General features: G+C 43.1%; 1 protein-coding gene across 1 annotated transcript in view; it reads left to right on the forward strand.

Moving 5' to 3' along the window:
- Positions 1-1,926: 1,926 nt before the first annotated feature.
- PLCB3 (phospholipase C beta 3) overlaps positions 1,927-27,360 on the forward strand; it is an 88,286-nt gene continuing 62,852 nt past the window's right edge. The window contains exon 1 of the mRNA XM_069965456.1: positions 1,927-2,112. Within this exon, the coding sequence (XP_069821557.1) occupies positions 2,014-2,112 (99 nt within the window). The 5' untranslated portion in view covers positions 1,927-2,013. The remainder of the gene's footprint in view (positions 2,113-27,360) is intronic.

The raw sequence follows: 27,360 nt of genomic DNA on the forward strand, positions 1-27,360 counted from the left end.
TGTGACGGGACAGGCTACTCCCACATCTCTGCCATACAGACAGGTGTCATGACCAGAGAGAAGGGGGGGCAGTGATGAAATATAGAGAGAGCAAAGGATCCGGCTCTGGGGGGAAAGAAGTGGGAGATGAGGGAAAAGTTGTGTAAGGTGGAGCGGTGAAGTTTCTCTCTTAAAGGGACAGTACAACTAAACTATTTGGGTCACAATTAGAGATGAGCGAACCTTGAGCATGCTCGAGTCGATCCGAACCCGAACTTTCGGCATTTGATTAGCGCTGGCTGCTGAACTTGGATAAAGCCCTAAGGCTATGTGGAAAACATGGATATAGTCATCGGCTGTATCCATGTTTGCCAGACAACCTTAGAGCTTTATCCAGGTTCAGCAGCCCCATCTAATCAAATACCGAACGTTCGGGTTCGGATCGACTCGAACCCGAACCCGGTTCGCTCATCTCTAGTCACAGTGATCAGGATACTGACAGTCCTGACAGACATTGGAGAATCCTTTTTAGTAGAAGGAAAGGTGAACCCCAATTATGCAGTGAAAGTTCTGGAAACAGTTTGCCTCAAACCCAACCAATATCGGACCAGGTGCATATAGCCATAGATGTCTTTTGTGAATATGAACCCTTTTTACTGTTTGCCCTTTTTACAATTCTTGTGACAATGGTGATTGTCAGGGACAATGGCATAAAGGGGTATTCCCCGCTGGACATCTATGACATATCATATAACAAGCTATGCTGGAAATTCCCGTTACTATTACCCAAGTAGTTGTGTAGAACAGCCAGCATGTCTTTTTTACTTCCTGACCACCACTGGCGCTCTTGAGCAGGATGGAGATGCTGGGGTGGGGTACAGGACCTGCCGCCCCCCTACTATTTACACTAGACGTAAATTGTAGCTAAATAATAAATAATAGTAATAATAGTAAATTATAATAAATAAACCCCGCATAGAATGTAACTTCACTCTGGTGGTGGGAAGAATGCACAGAGATACTGCGGAAGAAAGAATGTCACCATATTTCTAAATATGTTTCAATAAAATATGATTTTATAACTATTTGAAATGAATAAGTGATTTTGTGCACGTCCTATATATATGGTGGTGATGGCTGTTCCTAATGATAGGAAATTTGGCACATATCCTTAGTGTATAGCTGTTTTCTTCCAAAAACAGTGCCACCCCTGTCCTCAGGTTGTATATGGTATTACAACTTATTTACTTCACTGTAACTGAAGTGAAATTCCACACACAAACTGAGTGCAGGAGTGGAGCAGTTATGATTTTCTTCTTATTCTGGAGAACCCCTTTAAGAGACTAACAGTTACTAGAACTGATCTATGGACACATGGTTGCCAGTCTCTCACGTCACTTCTTGCTGAATACATCGCCTGGCACTGTGGCTAGCACTATTCATAGGGCAACTCATAGGGGGTCTTTATTATGGCACTGGGGCTGGTATCATTGATTGTGACCCTACTAAAAGGCACCCCGTGGTATAAAGAGCTGGCACACCTCTAGGCTTTTTTATATGCCTATATGACCTCTTTGCACTTATTCTGAGCTATGTTCACACATAAATGTTTGTAAAAGTGTAAAAGTTTCAGTATTTTTGTCTGTGGAAACACTTGAAATCTGAATGCAAAGACCTGATTTGTATAAATGCCCATAAAATGCCAATGAGCAGGAATAGTCTGTGAGGGGCTTGTGGGCCCCTAGAGTCCGACCTGTGGCTATGCCATGGCTTCATGTAATGGGGCACCTATGGGGGGCTCTGACGAGCACTGTGCCATGCCCCGGTGCTCAGGTGTGCCCCCTGTCCGTGAGGCCGGCCTCGCTCCCGGCCCTCTCCCAGTGTGTCCCCTCCCCTGTGAGCAGTCTCGGCTTCCCTCTCCTCCTCCTCCTCTTCTCTCCCCTCCCTCTCCCTCTCCCTCCCTCCAGTTCAGTCCCTGCTCTTCTCTCTCTCGCTGTCTCTTCGCACTTTTACCCCCTGTTCTGCCCCACAGCCATGGCGGGGGCCCGGCCAGGAGTGCATGCCCTCCAGCTGGAGCCGGTCCGGGTGCCCGACACCCTGCAGCGGGGCAGCAAGTTCATCAAGTGGGATGAGGTGAGAGGGGAGCGGAGCACGCTGCCGGGAGGGAAGGGGTTAACAGCGGATGAGGGCTGCAGCTGTGACATGACGTCATCCCCGGGGGTGACAGATCCCGGGCATTCCCATGGGGAATCCCACTTGTGTGATGGGGTGCTGCAGCCTTCGGGGTGAAATCATGCGGCATGCTGGGACTTGTTGTTCTGCACTACAGGAAGTTTTTCTTATGACGTAGTGTTTGTTCTGCAGCCTGTTTTAGTGTGGTACTACAACTCCCAGCATGTCCTGACTAGATGCTTGTGGATGTACCCTGTGCTGTTGCATTCCAGAGGCATGCTGAGAGCTGTCCATGTTATGTGCACACAGGACACAGCCAAAGTTACACAACTCCCCCAATAGATTAATAGGAATATAGCAAGTGGTATGGGAGCTGTGGGTATAGCTGGATCTGTATGTATAGTGTGCTATCACACCTGGTCTGTATATATATAGTTGTATCTGCTCTGTACCATCACATGGGAGCTGTGTGTATAGTTGTATCTGTATGTATAGTGTGCTATCACACCTGGTCTGTATATATATAGTTGTATCTGCTCTGTACCATCACATGGGAGCGGTGTGTATAGTTGTATCTGTATGTATAGTGTGCTATCACACCTGATCTGTATATATAGTAGTATCTTCTCTGTACCATCACATGGGAGCTGTGTGTATAGTTGTATCTGTATGTATAGTGTGCTATCACACCTAATCTGTATATATAGTAGTATCTTCTCTGTACCATCACATGGGAGCTGTGTGTATAGTTGTATCTGTATGTATAGTGTGCTATCACACCTGATCTGCATATATAGTTGTATCTGCTCTGTAACATCACATGGGAGCTGTGTGTATAGTTGTATCTTCTCTGTACCATCACATGGGAGCTGTGTGTATAGTAGTATCTGCTCTGTGTATATAGTTGTATCTGCTCTGTGCTATATCACATGGGAGCTGTGTGTATAGTAGTAGTATCTTCTCTGTATATATAGTAGTATCTTCTCTGTGCCATCACATGGGAGCTGTGTGTATAGTTGTATCTGCTCTGTGTGTATAGTTGTATCTGCTCTGTGTGTATAGTAGTATCTTCTCTGTACCATCACATGGGAGCTGTGTGTATAGTTGTATCTGTTCTGTGTGTATAGTTGTATCTGCTCTGTGTGTATAGTAGTATCTTCTCTGTACCATCACATGGGAGCTGTGTGTATAGTTGTATCTGCTCTGTGTGTATAGTTGTATCTGCTCTGTGTGTATAGTTGTATCTGCTCTGTGTGTATAGTTGTATCTGCTCTGTATATATAGTAGTATCTGCTCTGTATATATAGTAGTATCTTTGCTGGACCATCACATGGGAGCTGTGTGTATAGTTGTATCTGCTCTGTGTGTATAGTTGTATCTGCTCTGTGTGTATAGTAGTATCTTCTCTGTACCATCACATGGGAGCTGTGTGTATAGTTGTATCTGCTCTGTGTGTATAGTTGTATCTGCTCTGTGTGTATAGTTGTATCTGCTCTGTGTGTATAGTTGTATCTGCTCTGTATATATAGTAGTATCTGCTCTGTATATATAGTAGTATCTTTGCTGGACCATCACATGGGAGCTGTGTGTATAGTTGTATCTGCTCTGTATATATATTAGTATCTGCTCTGTATATATAGTAGTATCTTCTCTGTACCATCACATGGGAGCTGTGTGTATAGTTGTATCTGCTCTGTGTGTATAGTTGTATCTGCTCTGTGTGTGTATAGTTGTATCTGCTCTGTGTGTGTATAGTAGTATCTGCTCTGTGTATATATAGTAGAATCTGCTCTGTACCATCACATGGGAGCTATATGTATAGATGTATCTGCTCTGTGCTATCACACCTGATCTGTATATATAGTTGTATCTGCTCTGTACCATCACATGGGAGCTGCGTGTATAGTTGTATCTGCTCTGTATGTATTGTAGTATCTGCTCTGTGCTATATCACATGGGAGCTGTGTGTATAGCTGTATCTGCTCTGTGTGTATAGTTGTATCTGCTCTGTGTACAGTTGTATCTGTTCTGTGTGTATTGTTGTATCTGCTCTGTGCTGTCACATGGGAGCTGTGTGTATAGTTGTATCTGCTCTGTGTGTACAGTTGTATCTGCTCTGTGTGTACAGTTGTATCTGCTCTGTGTGTACAGTTGTATCTGCTCTGTGTGTACAGTTGTATCTGCTCTGTGTGTATAGTTGTATCTGCTCTGTGCTATCACATGGGAGCTGTGTGTATAGTTGTATCTGTATGGATAGTAGTATCTGCTCTGTATTTATAGATGTATCTGTTCTGTTTCATCACCCCTGAGCTGCTTGTATATTTGTATCTACACTCTGCCATCACATGGGAGCTGTGTGTATAGTTGTATCTGTATGTATAGTGTGCTATCACATCTCATCTGTGTGTATATATACAGTAGTAGTATCTGCTCTGTACCATCACATAAGAGCTGTATATATAGTAGTATCTGCTCTGTGCTATCACATGGAAGCTGTGTATAGTTGTATCTGCTCTGTACATATAGCTGTATCTGCTCTGTGCTATCACACCTAATCTGAATGTATAGATGTATCTGTTCTGTACCATCACCCCTGAGCTGCATGTATATTTGTATCTTCTCTGTGCCATCACATGGGAGCTGTATGTATAGTTGTTTCTGTATGTATAGTGTGCCATCACATCTCCTCAGTATATAGTAGTATCTGCTCTGTACCATCACATAGGAGCTGTATGTATAGTTGTATCTGCTCTGTTCCATCACCCCTGAGCTGTATATATGTAGTTGTATCAACTCTGTGCCATCACATGGGAGCTGTATGTATAGTTGTATCTGTTCTGTATGTATAGTTGTATCTGTTCTGTACCATCACCTCTGAGCGCCATCACATGGGAGCTGTATGTATAGTTGTATCTAGTTTGCACCATCACTTGTAAGCTGTATATATAATTGTATCTGGTCTGCACTATTACATGTATGCTGTATCTGCTCTGTACCATCACATCTGAGCTGTATGTAAAGTCGTATCTAGTCTGCACCATCACATGTAAGCAGCATATATAGTTGTATCTGGTCTGTACTATCACAACTAAGCTGTATGTATAATTCTATCTGGTCTGTACCGTCACATGTGACCTATATGTATAGTTGGATCTAGTCTGTACCATCACACCGGAGCTGTATGTGCAGTTACATGTGAGCTGTATATAAACACCATGAAATCTGTATTTGCAGTTATATGTGAGTTGTATATACACCATCATACCAGAGCTGTATGTAAAGTCTGATCCGTCTGTACCATCACGCCTGAGCTGTATGTGCAGTTATATGTGAGCTGTATATTATATACACCATTGCATCTGTATGTACAGTTACATGTGAGCTGTATACACCATCACATCTGTATGTGCAGTTATATGTAAGCTGTATACACATCACATCTGTATGTGCAGTAACATAGGAGCTGTATATACACCATCACATCTGTATGTGCAGTTACATGGGAGCTGTATACATATCACATTTGTATGTGCAGTTACATGGGAGCTGTATACACAATCACATATGTATGTGCAGTTACATGCAAGCTGTATATATATATATATATATATATATACCATCAGATCTGTATGTGCAGTTATATGTAAGCTGTATACGCAATCACATCTGTATGTGCAGTTATATGTGAGCTGTACACATATCACATCTGTATGTGCAGTTACATGGGAGCTGTATACATATCACATCTGTATGTGCAGTTACATAGGAGCTGTATACATATCACATCTGTATGTGCAGTTACATGCAAGCTGTATACATATCACATCTGTATGTGCAGTTACATGCAAGCTGTATACATATCACATATGTATGTGCAGTTACATGGGAGCTGTATACATATTACATCTGTATGTGCAGTTATATGTGAGCTGTATACACCATCACATCTGTATGTGCAGTTACATGTGAGCTGTATACACCATCACATCTGTATGTGCAGTTACATGGGAGCTGTATACATATTACATCTGTATGTGCAGTTACATGTGAGCTGTATACACCATCACATCTGTATGTGCACTTACATGGGAGCTGTATACATATCACATCTGTATGTGCAGTTACATGGGAGCTGTATACATATTACATCTGTATGTGCAGTTACATGGGAGCTGTATACATATCCCATCTGTATGTGCAGTTACATGGGAGCTGTATACTCACCATCACATCTGTATGTGAAGTTACATAGGAGCTGTATACACCATCACATCTGTATGTGCAGTTACTTAAGAGCTGTATATACACCATCACATTTGTATGTGCAGTTACTTAAGAGCTGTATATTCACCATCACATCTGTATGTGCAGTTACATGTAAACTGTATATTCACCATCACATCTGTATGTGCAGTTACATGTGAGCTGTATACACAATCACATCTGTATGTGCAGTTACATGCAAGCTGTATACATATCACATCTGTATGTGGAGTTACATGTGAGCTGTATATATATTCCATCAGATCTGTATGTGCAGTTATATGTAAGCTGTACACATATCACATCTGTATGTGCAGTTACATGGGAGCTGTATACATATCACATCTGTATGTGCAGTTACATGGGAGCTGTATACATATCACATCTGTATGTGCAGTTACATGTGAGCTGTATACCTCATCACATCTGTATGTGCAGTTACATGTGAGCTGTATACCTCATCACATCTCTATGTGCAGTTACATGTGAGCTGTATATTCACCATCACATCTGTATGTGCAGTTACATAGGAGCTGTATACACATCACATCTGTATGTGCAGTTACTTAAGAGCTGTATATACGCCATCACATTTGTATGTGCAGTTACTTAAGAGCTGTATATTCACCATCACATCTGTATGTGTAGTTATATGTGAGCTGTATACACCATCACATCTGTATGTGCAGTTACATGTGAGCTGTATATACATCATCACATCTGTATGTGTAGTTACATGGGGGCTGTATATACACCATCACATCTGTATGTGTAGTTATATGTGAGCTGTATACACCATCACATCTGTATGTGCAGTTACATGGGAGCTGTATACACCATCACATCTGTATGTGTAGTTATGTGAGCTGTATACACCATCACATCTGTATGTGCAGTTACATGTGAGCTGTATACACCATCACATCTGTATGTGCAGTTACATGGGAGCTGTATACATTATCACATCTGTATGTGCAGTTACATGGGAGCTGTATACACCATCACATCTGTATGTGCAGTTACATGTGAGCTGTATACACCATCACATCTGTATGTGCAGTTACATGGGAGCTGTATACACCATCACATCTGTATGTGTAGTTATGTGAGCTGTATACACCATCACATCTGTATGTGCAGTTACATGTGAGCTGTATACACCATCACATCTGTATGTGCAGTTATATGTGAGGTGTACCACATATCACATCTGTATGTGCAGTTACATGTGAGCTGTATACATATCACATCTGTATGTGCAGTTACATGGGAGCTGTATACATATCACATCTGTATGTGCAGTTACTTAGGAGCTGTATATACACCATCACATCTGCACGTGCAGTTACATAGGAGCTGTATACACCATCACATCTGTATGTGCAGTTATATGTGAGGTGTACCACATATCACATCTGTATGTGCAGTTACATGTGAGCTGTATACATTATCACATCTGTATGTGCAGTTTACATGTGAGCTGTATACATTATCACATCTGTATGTGCAGTTACATAGGAGCTGTATACATTATCACATCTGTATGTGCAGTTACATGTGAGCTGTATATACACCATCACATCTGCACGTGCAGTTACTTAGGAGCTGTATATACACCCTCACATCTGTATGTGCAGTTACATAGGAGCTGTATACATTATCACATCTGTATGTGCAGTTACATGTGAGCTGTATATACACCATCACATCTGTATGTGCAGTTACATGGGAGCTGTATACACCATCACATCTGTATGTGCAGTTACATGTGAGCTGTATATACACATCACATCTGTATGTGCAGTTATATGTGAGGTGTACCACGTATCACATCTGTATGTGCAGTTACATAGGAGCTGTATACATTATCACATCTGTATGTGCAGTTACATGTGAGCTGTATATACACCATCACATCTGCACGTGCAGTTACTTAGGAGCTGTATATTCACCCTCACATCTGTATGTGCAGTTACATGTGAGCTGTATATACCAAGAGACGTCTTTGGTGTTGATGTAGGGTGGTGTAGCGGGATGGTAAGGGTCCGCTCCGCTATCCTGCTGCTCTGCACACACCATTGTTTAGGCTGATGTGACACGTGTGGCCGCTTTATGTAACTCCTTATGGAGAGCCCCATAGACAGAAGCAGCAAGGGACTGGAGGTAATAAGGGACAGAACAGACAGGAAGTGAGTTGCATTTAACCCCTGACTCACCAGAGGGACCCCTGTGTGGATCCCTGTCTTCCTCAAATGTCACATGATAGAAAACAGCAGCCATCATGAGATAGTCTCACATGTGTAAAATGGTTATAGTAATAGCATGACATCCCACTGTGCCGACATCGGTAAAGGGCAGAATCCTTGCATACATCTGTAGAATTACATTACAAACATTTTGGTGCTATTGGTAGGTGATCTACATGGAGAGATTTATCTGACAGATTTTTGAAGCCAAAGCCAGGAACAGACTATAAACAGAGACCAGGTCATAAAAGAAAGACAGATTTCTTTTCTTTTCAAATCCATTCCTGGCTTTGGCTTCAAAAATCTGTCAGCTAAATCTCTCTGTGTAAAGGCACCATAAGACACATTGGGTACAGAAGACCCCACCTGTCAGGGGGATCAGAATGGTAATAATTAGAGATGAGCGATCCGAACCCGAACTTTCGGCATTTGATTAGCGGTGGCTGCTGAACTTGGATAAAGCCCTAAGGCTATGTGGAAAACATGGATGTAGTCATTTGCTGTATCCATGTTTTTCAGACAACCTTAGAGCTTTATCCAAGTTCAGCAGCCCCCGCTTTTCAAATGCAGATCATTCTGGTTCGGGTGGACTCGAACCCGAACCCGGTTCGCTCATCTCTAGTAATAATGGATTCCAGTTCCTATTGCAGCTCTTCGTAGTAAAAGGAGTTTTCCTAAGGTTAAAAGTTATCACCTATCCGGGGACAATAGACCTTTGTTCTCGTGATCAGTCAGGAACCCCTAATGATCAGCTGATTATCCATTATCAATGACTAACTTAGGGATAACCCCTTTACAGCAGGTTGTTGCATTGGGCAAATAACTCTTCTAGTAGATGGAGCGTCTCCATTTGGATCCTCCATTTCATGTCTGTGCGTTCCTTGTCTGAGCACATTTATCACAGCTCATAAGTTGTGTCGCTGTAAGTCATTGCTTTCCATGGTTCCTCTGCTACCATCAATGTGACTACGATCAGAAATGGACCCTAGATGTCAGGCCCCCTGTACATAAATAGTCATCCAAAATTACCAAATAATTAATGTGTATGGCGGCCTCCCGACTGTCCTCCAAAAGATAGTGTCGTTGGAAGAGAAAGATCAGGCATGTTGGAATTCACCTGTCTGATCCCTCTATTCTTGGAGAGAACACATGTGCACTGAATGGTCATATGGTATATGGACGGATCAGCACTCCGCTGACAGCAACCACTTTTTCTTGGTACCTTTTAATCGCTGCAGTGTGATCACTTTCAATTTTATCAGTTGTTATGCAGAATGCAACACCGCAACCTGCGGAGTCCTTATAAGTATGGGAGCTGCACATCAAGGCTCGGAATTAGGACTGTTACTAGTATGTTGTCCTCATCCTGATTCTAGTGTCTGGTGCTGTGTTTGTATAATAGATCTCACCCCTTGGTGAAAAAAGTATAGGGGTCTTTCTCTAATTACATGTGCTCTACATGAAGAGGATACTTGGAATCCCTCCATAGGGAGCAGAACAATGCTGGATGCCAGGGCGTCTAGATATTTGGCACTGGCACCTTTTTGGTTTGTTTTCTATTGTCTTTGTCTGGGTTATTGCTGGGCTCTCTGCCGTGTGCATGAGCCCTATGTAAGAGCTGTAAAAGTGACATTCTCTCTGCAGGAGGCAGGCCTATTACTATACACAGTACAGGAGGCAGGGCTATTACTATACACAGTACAGGAGGCAGGGCTATTACTATACACAGTACAGGAGGCAGGGCTATTACTATACACAGTACAGGAGGAAGGCCTATTACTATAAACAGTACAGGAGGAAGGCCTATTACTATACACAGTACAGGAGGCAGGCCTATTACTATACAAAGTACAGGAGGCAGGCCTATTACTATACACAGTACAGGAGGCAGGGCTATTACTATACACAGTACAGGAGGCAGGCTTATTATTATACACAGTACAGGAGGCAGGCTTATTATTATACACAGTACAAGAGGCAGGTTTATTACTATACACAGTACAGGAGGCAGGGCTATTACTATACACAGTACAGGAGGAAGGCCTATTACTATACACAGTACAGGAGGCAGGCCTATTACTATACAAAGTACAGGAGGTAGGCCTATTACTATACACAGTACAGGAGGCAGGCCTATTACTATACAAAGTACAGGAGGTAGGCCTATTACTATACACAGTACAGGAGAAAGGCCTATTACTATACACAGTACCGGAGGCAGGCGTATTACTATACACAGTACCGGAGGCAGGCGTATTACTATACACAGTACAGGATGCAGGTCTATTACTATACATAGTACAGGATGCAGGGCTATTACTATACACAGTACAGGATACAGGGCTATTACTACTATACACAGTACAGGAGGCAGGCTTTCTACTATACACTCTACAAGAGGCAGGCCTATTACTATACACAGTACAGGGGGCAGGCTTATTACTATACTCTCTATAAGAGGCATGCCTATTACTATACTCAGTACAGGAGGCAGGCTTATTACTACTATACACTGTACAAGGGGCAGGCTTATTACTACTATACACTCTACAAGGGGCAGGCCTATTACTACTATACACTCTACAAGGGGCAGGCTTATTATTACTATACACTCTACAAGGGGCAGGCCTATTACTACTGTACACTCTACAAGGGGCAGGCCTATTAATACTATACACTTTGCAAGGGGCAGGTTTATTACTATACAGCGTACAAGGGGCAGACCTATTACTATACACTCTACAAGAGGCAGGCTTATTACTACTATACACAGTACAAGGGGCAGGCTTATTACTACTATACACAGTACAAGGGGCAGGCTTATTACTATATACTGTACAGGAGGCAGGCTTATTACTACTATACACTCTACAAGGGGCAGGCCTATTACTATACACTCTACAAGGGGCAGGCTTATTACTGCTATACACTCTACAAGGGACAGGCCTATTACTGTACACAGTACAAGAGGCAGGCTTATTACTACTATACAGAGTACAAGGGGCAGGCTTATTACTACTATACACAGTACAAGGGGCAGGCTTATTACTACTATTCACAGTACAAGGGGCAGGCTTATTACTGCTATACACAGTACAAGAGGCAGGCTTTTTACTGCTATACACTGTACAAGGGGCAGGCTTATTACTGCTATACACAGTACAAGGGGCAGGCTTATTACTGCTATACACAGTACAAGGGGCAGGCTTATTACTGCTATACACTGTACAAGGGGCAGGCTTATTACTGCTATACACTGTACAAGGGGCAGGCTTATTACTGCTATACACTGTACAAGGGGCAGGCTTATTACTGCTATACACTGTACAAGGGGCAGGCGTGTTACTACTATACACTCTACAAGGGGCAGGCTTATTACTACTATACACTCTACAAGAGGCAGGCCTATTACTATACACTTTACAAGGGGAAGGCCTGTTATTATACACTCTACAAGAGGCAGGCTTATTACTACTATACACTCTACAAGAGGCAGGCCTATTACTATACACTTTACAAGGGGAAGGCCTGTTATTATACACTCTACAAGGGGCAGGCTTAGTGCTGTACACAGTACAGGAGGCAGGCTTATTACTACTATACACTCTATAAGAGGCATGCCTATTACTATAAATTGTACAAGGGTCAGGCTTATTACTACTATACACTATGACCAGATCCACTGATTGGGGAAAGATACAGTAGTATTTTCAAAACCTGTGTCTGTGCGGGCATGATGGGAGTTGTAGTTCTGCAACTGTTGCAGAGCCACAAGCCTTCATGTAAGGGAACACTGCTCTACAGTGTCCAGCTGTGGTCCTGTTTCTATCCAGTCTCATGAGGAAATGCTAATAACCTGTTACATAAATGACACTGTTCATTCTCTTACCCCTCTGTCTATTGGGCCCACTTGTACTCTACCTTGTTTGTGTTCTTTATACCACTCTCTGGTCCCTGTGGCTCCCGAGCTCACATGCTGGGAGTTGTAGTTTCATGCCGGCCTTAGGTTGCAGCCCACCGCTGTGTACAGTGACAGTCTGAACACATGTATCCAGCTGCACATAAACCACCTTTGTATCCTATGTACTGATTTTGCTGACAGCTGCTTTTTTGCCAATGTGAATTGTGCCTTGGGCTTGTTTCACATAGACAACTCTGTAGCTACAACAAAGTTCTGGTTACAAACCACAATGTGCTTGGTGTTGTTTGTTGCAGATGGATGTCATTTAGCCCCGGGTCATCCGCTAATGAGCCCGCCATAGTCTCCGTTCTGATCTAATAGAAGAAGTTGTTAGAAAGCAGAATTATCCCTATGGGGACACGTCTGGATGGTAATGCGGCCGCAAAGATTAGTCTTTGGCCATAACCACAGAATGCCCATTGTCTGGTAATTACAGGTTCTAGTGGGCTATTGACAATGTCAGAACGTCTTAAAGGGGCAATAAATCGGAAACACATGCCTTAGGGCTCGTTCCCACTGAGCAAAAGCAGCTGAATTTCTGCGCTGAATCAGCGCTGAAATTTCAGCCGTTAAAATAGGTGCAGAGCTAATTCCCATTGTGTTGAATGGAAATTCTGCTCTGCAGTTCACACAGTGGAATTTCCGCACTGAACTAATCCGCTTTCCGCCAGAAGAATGAACATGTTCATTCTTCCGCTAGCGGAAGCCTATACAAATCAATGGGGCTCTGATTTTCTGTTTCAGCGCGGATTCAGCGCGGATTCAGCGCGGAATACAAGCGGAATACAAGCGGAAATTACTCGCTGAATCAGCGCGGAAATGGGGAAAAGGGGGGGGAGGAGGATTCTAGTATATGTTCTGGTATAGTCTAGTTTACTCACCAAATACTCGCTGAATTTCAGCGCTGAATGCATGCGGATTCAGCGCGGATTCCTCGAGTATTCCGCGCTGAATTTGTCAAGAGCTGATTACGAGCTGAACACTTTCCTAGCAGAATACGCAGGGATTCTGCTTGCATTCTGCTTATATTCTGCTCGGAATTCAGTGTCAGTTGATTTCAGGCGGAAATATTTCCTTGCGTAATCCGCCCCTTTTGCTCTGTGTGAACGTAGCCTTAGGGCCCTATTCCACCGGACGATTATCATTCAGATTATCGTTAAATCGTTCGAATCTAAACGATAATCGTTCGGTTGAAATGCAGTTAACGATTAACGACCGAACGAGAAATCGTTGATCGCTTTATAAGACCTGGACCTATTTTTATTGTTGCTCGTTCGCAAAACGTTCGCATTGAATAAGACGTTGTTTGGTCGTTCGCAATAGATACGAACGCAATAGCGAATAAATAGCGAAGAAAAACGATCACAATTACGATCATAAGTAACGATTATCGTTCCATGGAAATGAGTGAACGTTTTCAGGTCTTTTGCAATAGCGGTCGTTTGAGATCGTTAATCGTTAACGATTATGCAAACGCTAATTGTCCGGTGGAATAGGGCCCTAACTCCACGTAAGGCCGGCGACTTGAAAACAATTTCCCCACAGTTACCTCTTGAGCTGACATCAGGAATCATCATCAATGACTATATAAGTCAGTTGCAGGTATTGAAGTTCCCTAATGCTTGTATACCACCATAGTGTGTGAGGATCCTTGCTAGAAGGTGGTGGGTTTGCTGCCAATGGCCCCTCTGTTTGATATAGAGTGTTATTATTAGATAGAATTATTTTAATAGGGATTCAAATCTCACCAGATTTATCCAACCCTATCCCAACCCTCAAAGATCTTTCATCCCCTCTAAATAGAAATGTTACCCCCAAATCAACTCAACTTAAGTTATGTGTTGCCCTGCAGGAACTCTTGACTCCTACAATAATTGTCTGCAAGGGTGAACCGTCTATGCCAGTGATTGGCTTTATTTCCATTGGAGACCCAGCACAAAGAGAAGATTCTAATCTTTAAAGGTGGCCATACACCATCAATATCTTACCCGTCGTCTCCATATACATGAGGGGAGGGGTAAGCAGCAGCCAGATTGCTTCGGTGGCAGCTTATGAGAAAAAAGGGGTCAGGCAGTGATTTTCCAACACACCTGACCCTATCTCCACCAACATCTGTCAGTGTAGTGTTAGAAGACCCTCATGCGCTTTATACTGACAGCCAATGTATAAAGTGTGTGGGAACCATAGTGCCATGGACTGCACTACGGGTGTGTGAATGTGGCCTTAGCTTGGCCTAGTATGTGTATTGTGAATAGGGAGACAGGAGTAAGCAGCAGACACCTGTGGCAACACTTTTTCTCTCTTCAAAACAAAAGGAGTAGTTATTTGAGATGCAAGAGCCCCTTCTCTCTCACCCCAAAATTCTGTTGTCAGGAAAAGTTACTTGGCCCCCTCCCCATGCACATTAGAAGGCTGTCCAGTCCAGTTGAAAATTCTGCACACTTGACAGACATTATAGGAAAGTTTACCTCCAGTTTCTCATTTATTTCTAGGTTTAGTGTTCCTTTAAGAGAAGGGAAAGGGGAGATTTATCAAATTGGTGTAAAGTAGAATTGTCTTAGTTGCCCCCAGCAACCAATCAGATTCCACTTTGCATTCCTCACAGATTCTTTGAAAAATGAAAGGTGGAATCTGATCTAAGACAATTCTACTTTACACCAGTTTGATAAATCTCCCCCATAGTGTCCATTTTGTGGGTGATGTCCGATAAGCAGATAAATGCATTGCCCTTCTGGCTCTGTTTTTTCATCTGTTAATCTTTTATCTAGGCTTCTGGGCAGACAGATTGTGATAGATGTTATCTACAGCCAAACGCCTGTCATTTACATGTGAGATCTGAGGCCCTTCAGGCTATTGAACAACAAGAACTTTCCATTATACTGGTGGAAAAGTCACACAGATTTTTATTACTGAAATATATGTGAATATAATATAAAGATCGTGAATACATCGAAGGAAACCAGAAAATCACACAGAAAATCATTGCCCCAATTCTTAAATAATCCATAGTGGTGCTTAGCAGTAATGGACAGTCTGGAAATAATACTTGACGGCTGAGGACAGTGATTGGCAAATCCGTCAGAAAATTCTGGCGCAGCATAAGCCAGTCTTGTAAGTTACATGCTTGCCTGTTGTAGGTCACTTGATTGCTTGTAGATCCTTATACTAGTGTTCCCCCCACTCCAGTCCTCAAGGCCCACCAACAGGTTAGGTTTTCGCGATATCCCATGCAAAGAACACCTGTGGCAATGCATGATGCACTGACTAATTATGTTAGTGCATAAAAACATAACCTATCGGTGGACCTTGAGGACTGGGGTTGGGGAACACTACTTTGCACAACGCAGGTAGTAGGCAGGGAGATCCTGATCAGTGGGGTTGCTTGTGCAGCAGCTGATCACTGGCCCTTTTATCCAGTGCGGAATTGGTCTATTCGACCTTTAATCATTCCATATAACAGGGCCCTTGTAGGACCATGTAGTCTACATGTACACTGTATAAGCTTTCATCTCATCCAGTATTCGTAATAATGAACTTCAATCATACTGAATCAATGGGCCCTATTTCCTCCATTCTGATCATCCATTGTGTCTATAACCACCTGGGTCGCTTGTTCAATGCTACCAAAACCCAAGGTTTTGTGGGTCCTTTTATGTAAGTCTGTGAAAGGTGAAGGGACGTACTTACAAATCCTTTAATAAAAAAAAAAAGATTGTTTTTCCCATGGAATAAAATCTGCCGGGTTGAAACAGGAAATAAACTACAGGTAATAACGGCCGTGGCCTAGATTGTGTATGCATTAGGCTGGCACACCCTCTCCGGTCCTTCTTCCCCGCCCTCATCATTAGGGATACTCCAGGCAGATTGTCTCCTATTCCTCACCTGTGTCAGCACGGCACATGGGCTGGATCGTTAAGGTACCTGTGCTATGTTCAGACAGGAGAAAATGTTCTAGGGGCATTCCTAATGATGAAGAAGGTGGTGAGGAGGGACGGAGGGGTGGTGCAAAGTTAGGGCACAGATACTGTAAGCAACGGCCGTTTGACACAGGACTGAAGGTACAAGTGGTTTGGGAGGGACAGATTGTGGGTACAGAGTCGCTTTAACCATAAAGGAAAATAAGGTAAAGGCCAATAATCGGCCAGATATGCCGATAATAGCTTTGTGTAATAGGGCCTTAAGTGCTGTTAAAAACAGCGCAGGTAAGATGGCAGCCCCCATAACAATGTACAAAAAGTGAAATAAAAAAAAATTAGTCAGATAATATAAACAGATTAGAATAAAAGAACAACTTTAAGTGTCTGATTCTAATCAGTAAAAGAAAATCTAGGTGACACATGCCCTTTAAAGGACAACTCCGGCGAAAAATTTTTTTGGCTTATTTAACACACATTACAAAGTTATATAACTTTGTAATGTGGTTAAATACCCGGTCTGGCCCCCTTCCCCCACTTTCCGACCCCCGACCCCCCACCCCGGAAGTTAAAGAATGTATACATTACCTATTACGGTCATCACGGTCCTCTTCTCTGGTGTCGGGTGACGTCAGAGCTGGGGGGCGGTCCGGGTCTTCTTCCTCTTCGGCGTCTTCATTGAGAGTGAATGGGAGAGAAAAGGCTGTTGGTGCACATGCGCACCAGCAGCCTTTTGATTGGCTGGAGCGCATCACACGGCTTCCAGCTTGCTCAGCCCTGATTGGCTGAGCTTGCTGGAAGCCATGTGATGCGCTCCAGCCAATGAAAAGGCTGCCGGTGCGCAAGCGCACTGGCAGCCTTTTCTCTCTCATGGACCCGGAAGCAAGAGACATCGCTGGACGGCGGAGCCAGGTGACGGTGAGGCGGACGGCGGGCGAATGGAGTGGCGATCGTCACCGGAGGGATGGTGAGTATGGTGTCTGTGTGTGTCTGTGTTTTTTTTTTTTTTGGGGGGGGTCCCGCCGGAGTTGTCCTTTAAGCTAACTATAAGCTTTAGGCTATGTTTACACAGCGTAAAAGTGCAGCCGTTGTTTCAATCGGCAACAACAACAGTACTTTGTACGTCTAGGAACGCCACGTGCTCTTATATAGCATCCCGTCCGGAGCGCATACACATAGTATACGCTCCGGCCAGGTTCCCATACGGCTCCGCATACAACTGACATGTCAGTTTTCTGCGGCTGCAATTCAGTTCTGCGGCCGCAGAAAGCTCTGCCAGTTCACACAATGAAGCGAGCGGCTCCGGCCGCAAGCTTCATTGTGTGCTGTGAGGAGTTCTGATGCGGGCGCACGCTGATACGGCGCATCAGAGCACTGCGGCCGGAAAGATCATTTCAGAGAATGGCCGATCCTGTACGTCATGTGAACATGACCTTATATGAGAACAGGCCCAACGTAAGGAGTAAGTTGCTGATGGATCATCCCAATGCCAAATATCAGCTAAACAGTTAAAGGACACCTAGAAAACTAAAGGATTATATTCTCACAATGGTTTTGGGCTATTAAACAAATCGCCATGTAGCCCCAGCCTAGGTTTGCTCCATTCATGTTTATGCAGTTTTATGTTAGTCTGATAGCCAGAAAGATCAGACAAGATACAGTACTGGTGAAATGGTGTCAGATCTGTAGATACGTGCGGCAAGCTCCTCCATCAGCCTCTTGCTATCACATGCTATTCAGGTTCAGGGCATCTGGACTTTAGCTCCATTCTAGGCTTTCTTCTTTTGGCACGTACGCAATCTATAGTTAATGTCCACCAGTTGTCATTTAAATTATTATATATATATATATATATATATATATATATATATATATATATATATAGGGACCGTGCTTGTAATCCAAATTCACTCTTCAAACCAAAGCAAATTTTTACATAAGAAATCACTGATATGCAGACAATTGGTTCCACACCCCAAAAATAATGATTTATTATTCTGAATAACATGTAAAACAGGTGAAACAAACATTCAGAAACAGCAGAATATGTGATATTATAAGTTACTGTACAGTAATGGAGAGGATGAAAAACACAAGGGCTGAAAGAGACTGCAGGGAGCATGAAGGAATGAGCAGGACATATGTAGGCACATAACTGCAGCACTCTCTGTCCAGGGAGAGAGGGGTTACAGCTATGGAGAGATTACCTCCACAGTCCTGTCCCCTGATGTAAGCCCCAGCCTGAAGTGGATCTGCTATGATTTGGAAGGTGAGGGAGACTTCCTGGGTCAGAGTACAGGGCTCTAGACCCCGCTATGCAGACCCTGCCCTTCCACCCAGTACAGGGAGATCTTAAACCAAAGCAATGATCTTAAACAAAGTCACAATTTTGAAAAAAAGTGAGCTCTTAACCAAAAACACTCTTAAACCAAGTTACTCTTAAACCAAGGTACCACTGTATATGTATATGGAGAGAGAGAGAGATACATACATTTTTCCCATGGTCACAGTAGTATTATAGTGTTATAAATGGCTTTGGGAGATGCTGAGATCTAGTGTGTCATCTACTAGAAAGTATGCAATTTTTTTCACATGACCGATAACCCTGGGTACAGAGTGTAAAGGTAACTGAACCCGCTGCTTTGTTTTACATAGACAGCAGTTTCTCTGCAAAATCTACCTTGTCATGCAGATTTATCTGAGAAATTCCACAACCCCCTAATGGCAGCCATATTGGTTGTTAGTCCCTTCTCAAAAACTGATATGGAGTGGAAATACAAATTGTAGAGAACACACCACAGGAAGCAGGAGTATGACGGGAGAAAGGCTGCAGTCTTAGGCTACAGTGATGCATGGCACATTTTCTGTACAGATTTTGAAATCTGCAACATGTCAGAGAAGTTTAATGTAGAAGAAAAAAATCTGCCATCAAATCCTAGTCTTGCGCATTTTATTGTGGATCACTTGGTTATAAAAAAGGCAGTATACTCACCCTACTGTTCCTCTGCCACCCACTGCTTCCCCTGTACCTCAGGCAGTCTATTACTACCAGCCTTCATCAATATCATCAGTATGTGACTGCCAGTCAGACACAACATGATCAAATGGGTTAACACATTGCTAACTGCTGGGTATCAGAGAACGTCTGGCCACAGAAATGCCTGCGGATCGGTCATATGAGTATACAGCTTTTTTATTTTAAGTTTGCAACAAAATCCACCTCATACTTTACATACATACTCTGCAGAAACTTTAAATTAAGCTGCGGCTAAATCCGCACCAAAGCATGCAAAGTCAGTATGTATGACCTTACCCTATAGAGCAGTGCTTCTCCATTCCAGTTTTCATGGCCCACCAACAGGTCATGTTTTGAGGATTTCCTTAAGGCCCTATTACACGGAAGGATTCATCCTGTGTGATAGAACACAATGATCAGCCGACATGTTGAAAGACAAACGACTCATATAGCAGCGATTTGCTGCTGTCGCTCTGTGGAATAAAAGAGGTGGCAGTTGACGGCTGCTATATGCTATGGGCTGCCTGGATGATCAAGGGATCACCCGGGCAGCACCTCTCCATAGCCCCCCCCCCCCCCCCCCCCCCCCCCCCCCGGCTCTCACCCGCTCGCTGCCGCCGCGTGTAATCAGGGATCGAGGAGCAAACGAGCGCTGACAGTGATAGTTTTCTCCTCACAGTCGCCCCGTGTAATAGGGGCTTTAGTATGTCACAGGTGATATAATTATACTCAGTGCATCAGGTATTATCACAAGTGTTCTTTGTATGTGAAATCCTCAAAACATGACTGGAATTGGGAAGCACTGCTATAGAGCAGTAGAATAGCACACCTGAACACTCGACTCATTCAGACACCTAATATCATTGTTACTAGACCCATAAATGCAAATGGATGAATTGTCTTCATGCTTCAGTTCACCTTTCGCATTTCAACTCAAAGTTGGTAAACGTGTTATTATGTGGGGCCAGTATATAATTTTGTACGTCAAGAATAATTTCTGTGGGTTGATGGATGACCCCACTATACAATAGAGATCCAACAAACATTCATCATTCTCTAGTAATAATGACCCTCATAGAAGAGCATTATTCTGCGATAACCATGTATGTTACCCAGTGTTCTCACAGAGTCCTAATGGGAAAATAAGGTGCATGTGGAGGCAGTCATTGTATCCAGACGTGTGAGAACTTGAAGTCTCTTATAACAAACCCATTCTGTACATGTTTTTGTTCTCAGTGTTGCTATTTTGATGTATATAACAACTTGGCAACTAGTTAGAAAGGAAAATGGTAAAACTTCACTGCTGGAAAAATTTATATTTTGTTGGCTTTTCTTCTGCCATCCTGAGGATAGGCCATAAGTAAAAAGGTCCCAGACAAAAAAACCTTTAATGGTGCGTTCACACCTACAGGATCTGCAGCTGATTTTCTGCAGCAGATTTCATTTAAATAACTGAACACAGCATCAAATCTGCTGCAGATCCTGTAGGTGTGAATGCACCCTTAGGCTGCGTTCACACAACGTATATTTCAGTCAGTATATGTATATTTCAGTCAGTATATTTCAGTCAGTATTGCAACCAAAACCAGGAGTGGATTAAAAACACAGAAAGGATCTGTTCACACAATGTTAAAATTGAGCGGATGGCCGCCATTTAATGGCAAATATTTGCTGTTATTTTAGAACAACGGCTGTTATATTGAAATAATGGCAGTTATTTACTGTTATATGGCGGCCATCCACTCAATTTCAACATTGTGTGGACAGAGCCTTTCTGTGTTTTTAATCCACTCCTGGTTTTGGTTGCAATACTGACTGAAATATACGTAGTGTGAACGCAGCCTTAATCTGCAAAGCTGGCATCAGGATGGCAGTGTTCTATAACTGAATACCATACAAAGTCTCACAAATGCTAATCCCCAGCTCTCGTACCCCATCATCCTTAAGAATGATAATGAGAATACAAGAAAATACTTGATAGAAGTCCGGATATTTCCTATTTTACTTGCTCCTTCCAAGTTAGCATGCCTTAGGCCACATGGGATTTGCAGTAGGGCTGCGTATCACTTATCAGGGAACTGTGGCATAAAGGAAGTAGTGCTTAGATCTATAAATATTATTTGCAAGAACTACTCTAATAAACAACTCCTATTGGCTATGGAGATAAGCTGCGGTTGCTAGAGTGAGGGATCCAAAGTAAATCCCTGCCCTCCATTAGGATGCCCGGCAAACATCATAAATTCTGAGGTGCAGTCACTAGAAGCAAATGGATTGGCAGGCGGTTACCCTGAGTTTAGGAATAATATTTGTAGGCAATGTGCATATTACAGATTAAAGGGATTACCTAGGCTTAGAAAACATGACCACATTTTTCCAGAAATGGCACCATTTTTGTCCTCTGAGTGTGGTTTAGCAGCTCAGTTCCATTGAAGTGAATGGAACTGAATTGTAATATACACAGACTAAGGACAGGGCTAGTGCTGTATTTGCAAGGAAGTAGCTGTGTTCTTGCTAACCCTTGATAACTGTTTTAATGCTATTAGGGTATAAACCCACACACTGTATAAGCAGCGTATTTACTGCTGCGATACGCAGCAAATACGCAGCAAACACGCAGCAAATACGCAGCAGATTAGATCTAAATAACTAAACACAGCATCAAATCTGTACCAACAAATCTGTTGCGTATTTGCGGCGTATTTGTTGCGTATCTGCTGTGTATACGGTGTGTGGGTTTGTACCCTCAAAAGCAAAACACCTATTCAAGTAATAGGTTTACCTTAGGAAAACGTTTAGTTTTAGGGTTAGGGTTGGGGGGCGGAGTAGGGTTACGTCCCACTGATTTCTCATGTTCTAACCCTCCCCACAGCCCCAGCCTTAACCCTAACCTTCCTGATTAGCACCAACCCCGAAGGTTAGGGTTGTTGTGTGGGCAGGGGATAATTAAGTAGTTTGGTAGTAACCCTAATGTGACCCCCAACCCTAACCCTAAACCTAAACGTTTAGCAGCTAGGAGGCCAGGGGTGGAGCAGCCAATAAAATCCGGCCAGGGCGAGCTTACGTGCAGAGCTGTGTGCGCGTGCCCGCCAATCGAGGTCTTTTTAAGGTATGGGATTTAGTCACTACCGGGTTTGTGTGGGTTTGTACCCTCAAAAGCAAAACACCTATTCAAGTAATAGGTTTACCTTAGGAAAAACGCTCTGGAGGGAATGTTTTTCCTATAACCGTGTTTTATTAATTGATTCAATAAACTGCTGCTTTTTATCGGAAAACGGTTATCCATGTTTCAGTGGAGTACCCCTTAAAGCCCCTACATGGGCCTATATTTGGCAAGAAGTGTTGCTTGAAATACTTTTTCGGCCTGTGTAAAAGTGTCAGCGATCAGCCAAGGAGCGGGAAAACAACTGCTCATCGACTGATCGCATCTTTTGTACAGATTCAAAAGTTATCACTATCAGCCTCACATCTCCCTGCTGAGCAGCTGATAGCAATATATTTAAATGGCCACACGAACGAAACAGTTATCGTTCATGCAGCCCGGCCACACTATTGTCCCTTCTGAAGACACTTTAAACAAGCGCCAATCCAGTTAATCAGCGCTCGCTTGCGTCTTTGCAGGGCCCCATATTGGGCCCTGTAAAAGGATACATACTCTGGCAGGTTGTTCTTCATTCTCAGTGCTCTTACAGTAAAGAATTCTCTTGTTTTGTACAGTGGTGCCTTGGATTACGAGCATAATTCAGTCCGGGGCCGTGCTTGTAATCCAAATCACTCTTAAACAAACCAAAGCAAATTTTCCCATAAGAAATCATAGGAATGCAGACTACTGGTTTCACAGCCCAAAAATAATAATTTTTTATTCTGAATAACATGTAAAAGAAATGAAACAAACGTTTAGAAACCGCTGAATATGTCATATGTCAAGTTACTGTACAGTAATGGAGAGGATGGGAAACACAAGGGTGGACAGAGACTCTAGGGAGCATGAAGGAATGAGCAGGACATTTGTGGGCACAGTATAGCAGCACTCTCTGTCCGGGGAGAGAGAGATTACCTCCACAGTCCTGTCCCCGATGGAAGCCCCAGCCTGAAGTGGATCTGCTATGATTTGGAAGGGTAGTGTCTAAATCCCATACCATAAAGGGACCTTGATGGGTCTCCAGGCCAGCCCCAACCCAGCTGGATTTCATTGGCTGCTCCATTCCGGGCTTCCTAGCAGCCAAAATCAGACCCTGCCGGACCCCCGACCCTAATCTGAACGTTTAGTTTTAGGGTTAGGGTTGGGGGGCGGAGTAGGGTTACGTCCCACTGATTTCTCATGTTCTAACCCTCCCCACAGCCCCAGCCTTAACCCTAACCTTCCTGATTAGCACCAACCCCAAAGGTTAGGGTTGTTGTGTGGGCAGGGGATAATTAAGTAGTTTGGTAGTAACCCTAATCTGACCCCCAACCCTAAACCTAAACGTTTGGCAGCTAGGAGGCCAGGGGTGGAGCAGCCAATAAAATCCGGCCAGGGCGAGCTTACGTGCAGAGCTGTGTGCGCGTGCCCGCCAATCGAGGTCTTTTTAAGGTATGGGATTTAGTCACTACCGATGTGGAAGGTGAGGGAGACTTCCTGGGCCAGAATACAGGGCTGTAGACCACACTATGCAGACTATGCCCCTCCCCCAATCCCCCATCCACCCAGTACAGGGAGCAATGCTCTTAAATGCTCTTACAATTTTTGAAAAACTGTGAGCTCTTCTTGCAAAACACTCTCAATCCAAGTTACTTTTAAACCAATGCACCACTGTGTGTGTGTATGTGTATATACAGTATATATATATATATATATATATATATTATAATTTATTTATTTTAAATGCTTTTTCCCACCTCCTGATATAAGGTTTCTACTATTTGTATGTATGCCATGCCCCGTCAGACCCATATCTGACCACAGATCCCCATTAAATGACTCCCATTGAGTCGCTGTGTGAGGAAGCTGGAGCACTGTAATCGCTGACCAGCCACCAAATACAGCCATTTCTTCTGTGTGACATACAGTAATGCCAAACTAAATGTTGGCAAAACATCTGATTTATAGTCTTATATAAAATGTGTCTTTGTCCTGTAGTGTGCCATTAAGTATATCTGGTATATTCTCACATTCTGGTGGGTTCATTTATGTCTGGCATACAATGAGTTGCTGGTGACCCACATAAGGCCTATTATCATTTAGGCGGCATCAGGTATGAGGAAGATGTTCATTTACCTCATAAACATGGCATGCCAGGCAGGTATTTTCCAGATTGGTCTGACCAGTCTGGCCTGTCTTTACATACTGCATGCCTATGTGGACTCTGGTCTCCAGAGATACAGATATACTAGCTCTATAGACATGACTTCAGCTGCTTTTTGTGCCCCTTTTTCACATTGCGCCTAGGCATGTTATAACATGAGGACCCGTCCTGCCAGTTTTAGGAGAACTTCAAATAACATGTTCAGTAATTCAGATCTGGCGGAGGTGTTTCTTAGAAGGATCGTGATTCGTGACAACTTGTGTTCTTTCTGTTTTGCTGCACAGACCTCAATGTTGTAAAGGCCTGCACCACTATGTACTATCGATTTTCTATTCATTTCTTAGATTGTCCCGGACCACCTAATTTGGAATGAATAACATTAAAGAGTGTCTGCTATGAAGAATAAGACATGAAAGAATGCCAGGGAAAATTACGGCTATGTTGACACATAGGAGGAGATTTATCAAAGGATGTAAAATATAGACTGGTTGCTGGGGGCAGTTTACACCAATCACAGCTCAGCTTACATTTAACCATACCTGAAAGCTAAGCTGTAATTGGTTGCTGTGGACAGTTTATACCAGTGTATATTTTACACCCTTTGATAAATCTCCCCCATAGTGTTGTAGTTAGTATTCTGGCAGTGCAGAAAATGCAGAAAAGTATGTGGCTTCATTCTACTTTCAGGCGCAAATATTTGGTGCAAATTTTTGGCATATAGTAAGCTAATAGTTGGTCTAAACTTTTACTCAGAGTGATTATTATTCAAATCTGCATTCAATTATTCAAATCTAGAGATTGCATTTAAGATTACCTGGTAACTATCAAACGACGAGTGAGAAATCATTAATCGTGGTCTTATAACATGTTCTCAAATAGTCGCTAGTCACTCCCGGATAATTTGCAGATCGCTTTGTCTAAACAGTCTTTCACAGATTCACCCTAGTGTGTGGGTTTGCCTTAAGTGATCTTAAAGTGATCAAAAAAACTATTTTTTCGAACGATTTATCTCTTTGTCTAAATGCTGAGTGGCGTAAAAACAAAATTGTCGCTTCAAAATTGTTAAACAAATGATTTATAGCTCTGTGTAAAAGGACCATTGGACTAGACAGTGTAAGGTTTATTATTCTGAGCCACTGTGAAAAATCTGTCTTGTATAAGGGTCTTATTACACGGAGCGATAATCGGTGAATCAGGCTGATTATCGCTCTGTGCAATAGAGACAACGATCAGCCGATGACAGAGATCATCGGCTGATCGTGTCTTTAGGTCTGGACCTAAAACCATCGGCTGCCCACCGTGCATTGCTACGTGTAATAGCGATGCACGGCTGGTGGCTAACGATTGAATACACTGTTATTAGAGATGAGCGAACCGGGTTCGGGTTCGAGTCCATCCGAATCCGAACTTTCGGCATTTGATTAGCGGGGGCTGCTGAACTTGGATAAAGCTCTAAGGTTGTCTGGAAAACATAAATATACAGCCAATAACTATATCCATGTTTTCCACATAGCCTTAGGCTGCATTCACACTGCATTCACTTTTTCCCGGTCCGTGATTGTGGTCCGGCAGCTACCTCTGTAATCTGTGCAAAACACGGATCTGTGTTAAAGCATTTTGAATTACATTGATTACATCACATCCGTGTTTTTCACGGATGAACACGGATGTCACATCCGTTTACATCCGTGAAAAACACGGATCTTATTGATTTCTATGGGGAATCCTTTCCGTGCATCCGTTCCGAGTATTGACATGTCCTATTTCTTAACGGAACGGATCACGGATCCGTGAAATCACGGAACATCTGAATAGCCCAATAGAAAGCAATGGACTGTAAAATTGGCCGTGAGCACGGACAACTTCCCGGAACGTGTGAATGCAGCCTTAGGGCTTTATCCAACTTCAGCAGCCACCGCTAATCAAATGCCGAAAGTTCAGGTTCGGATGGACTCGAGCATGCTTGAGGTTCGCTCATCTCTTACTGTTATACATTACCTGTTCACGCTTTCAGTCTTCTTCTGCCCTCTGTTTGCCTCTCAGGGGTTTTTCAAAACGGGCTCTGAGCTGACACGCCACTCAGCCATTCACTGGCCACAATGGTTCCGACCAGGGATTGGCTGAGCTGCCGGTCAGCTCAGACAGCCTGCTCTAAAGCAGCAGTCACCGGTAAGTGAGCAGAGGGCATGAGAAGACCAGGATTGTGGAGAGGTATAACAGTTTAGGGCATGGGCTAACGATGTCCGTGCAGCCCTTGCTAAAAGATTATTAATTCTTAGTTAATGAGCGCTGATCTAGCAAATTGGCGCTCGTTTACATTATTGATCGGGCATCATCGGCCCATTTGATAGGACCCCATTTTTGTCTTCTGCCAAAAGTGGAGAAAATGTCCTGGCAATGCAAGGGTTAAAGGAGTTTTTTAATGATTTTATGATATGGCTTTTCTTTTGTCTTAAAGGGGTTGTCCGGCGATAAAAAATTATTCACAGAATAACACACATTACAAAGTTATACAACTTTGTAATGT

Source organism: Dendropsophus ebraccatus, chromosome 4 (genome assembly GCF_027789765.1).
Source record: "Dendropsophus ebraccatus isolate aDenEbr1 chromosome 4, aDenEbr1.pat, whole genome shotgun sequence".
Taxonomy (NCBI): domain Eukaryota; kingdom Metazoa; phylum Chordata; class Amphibia; order Anura; family Hylidae; genus Dendropsophus; species Dendropsophus ebraccatus.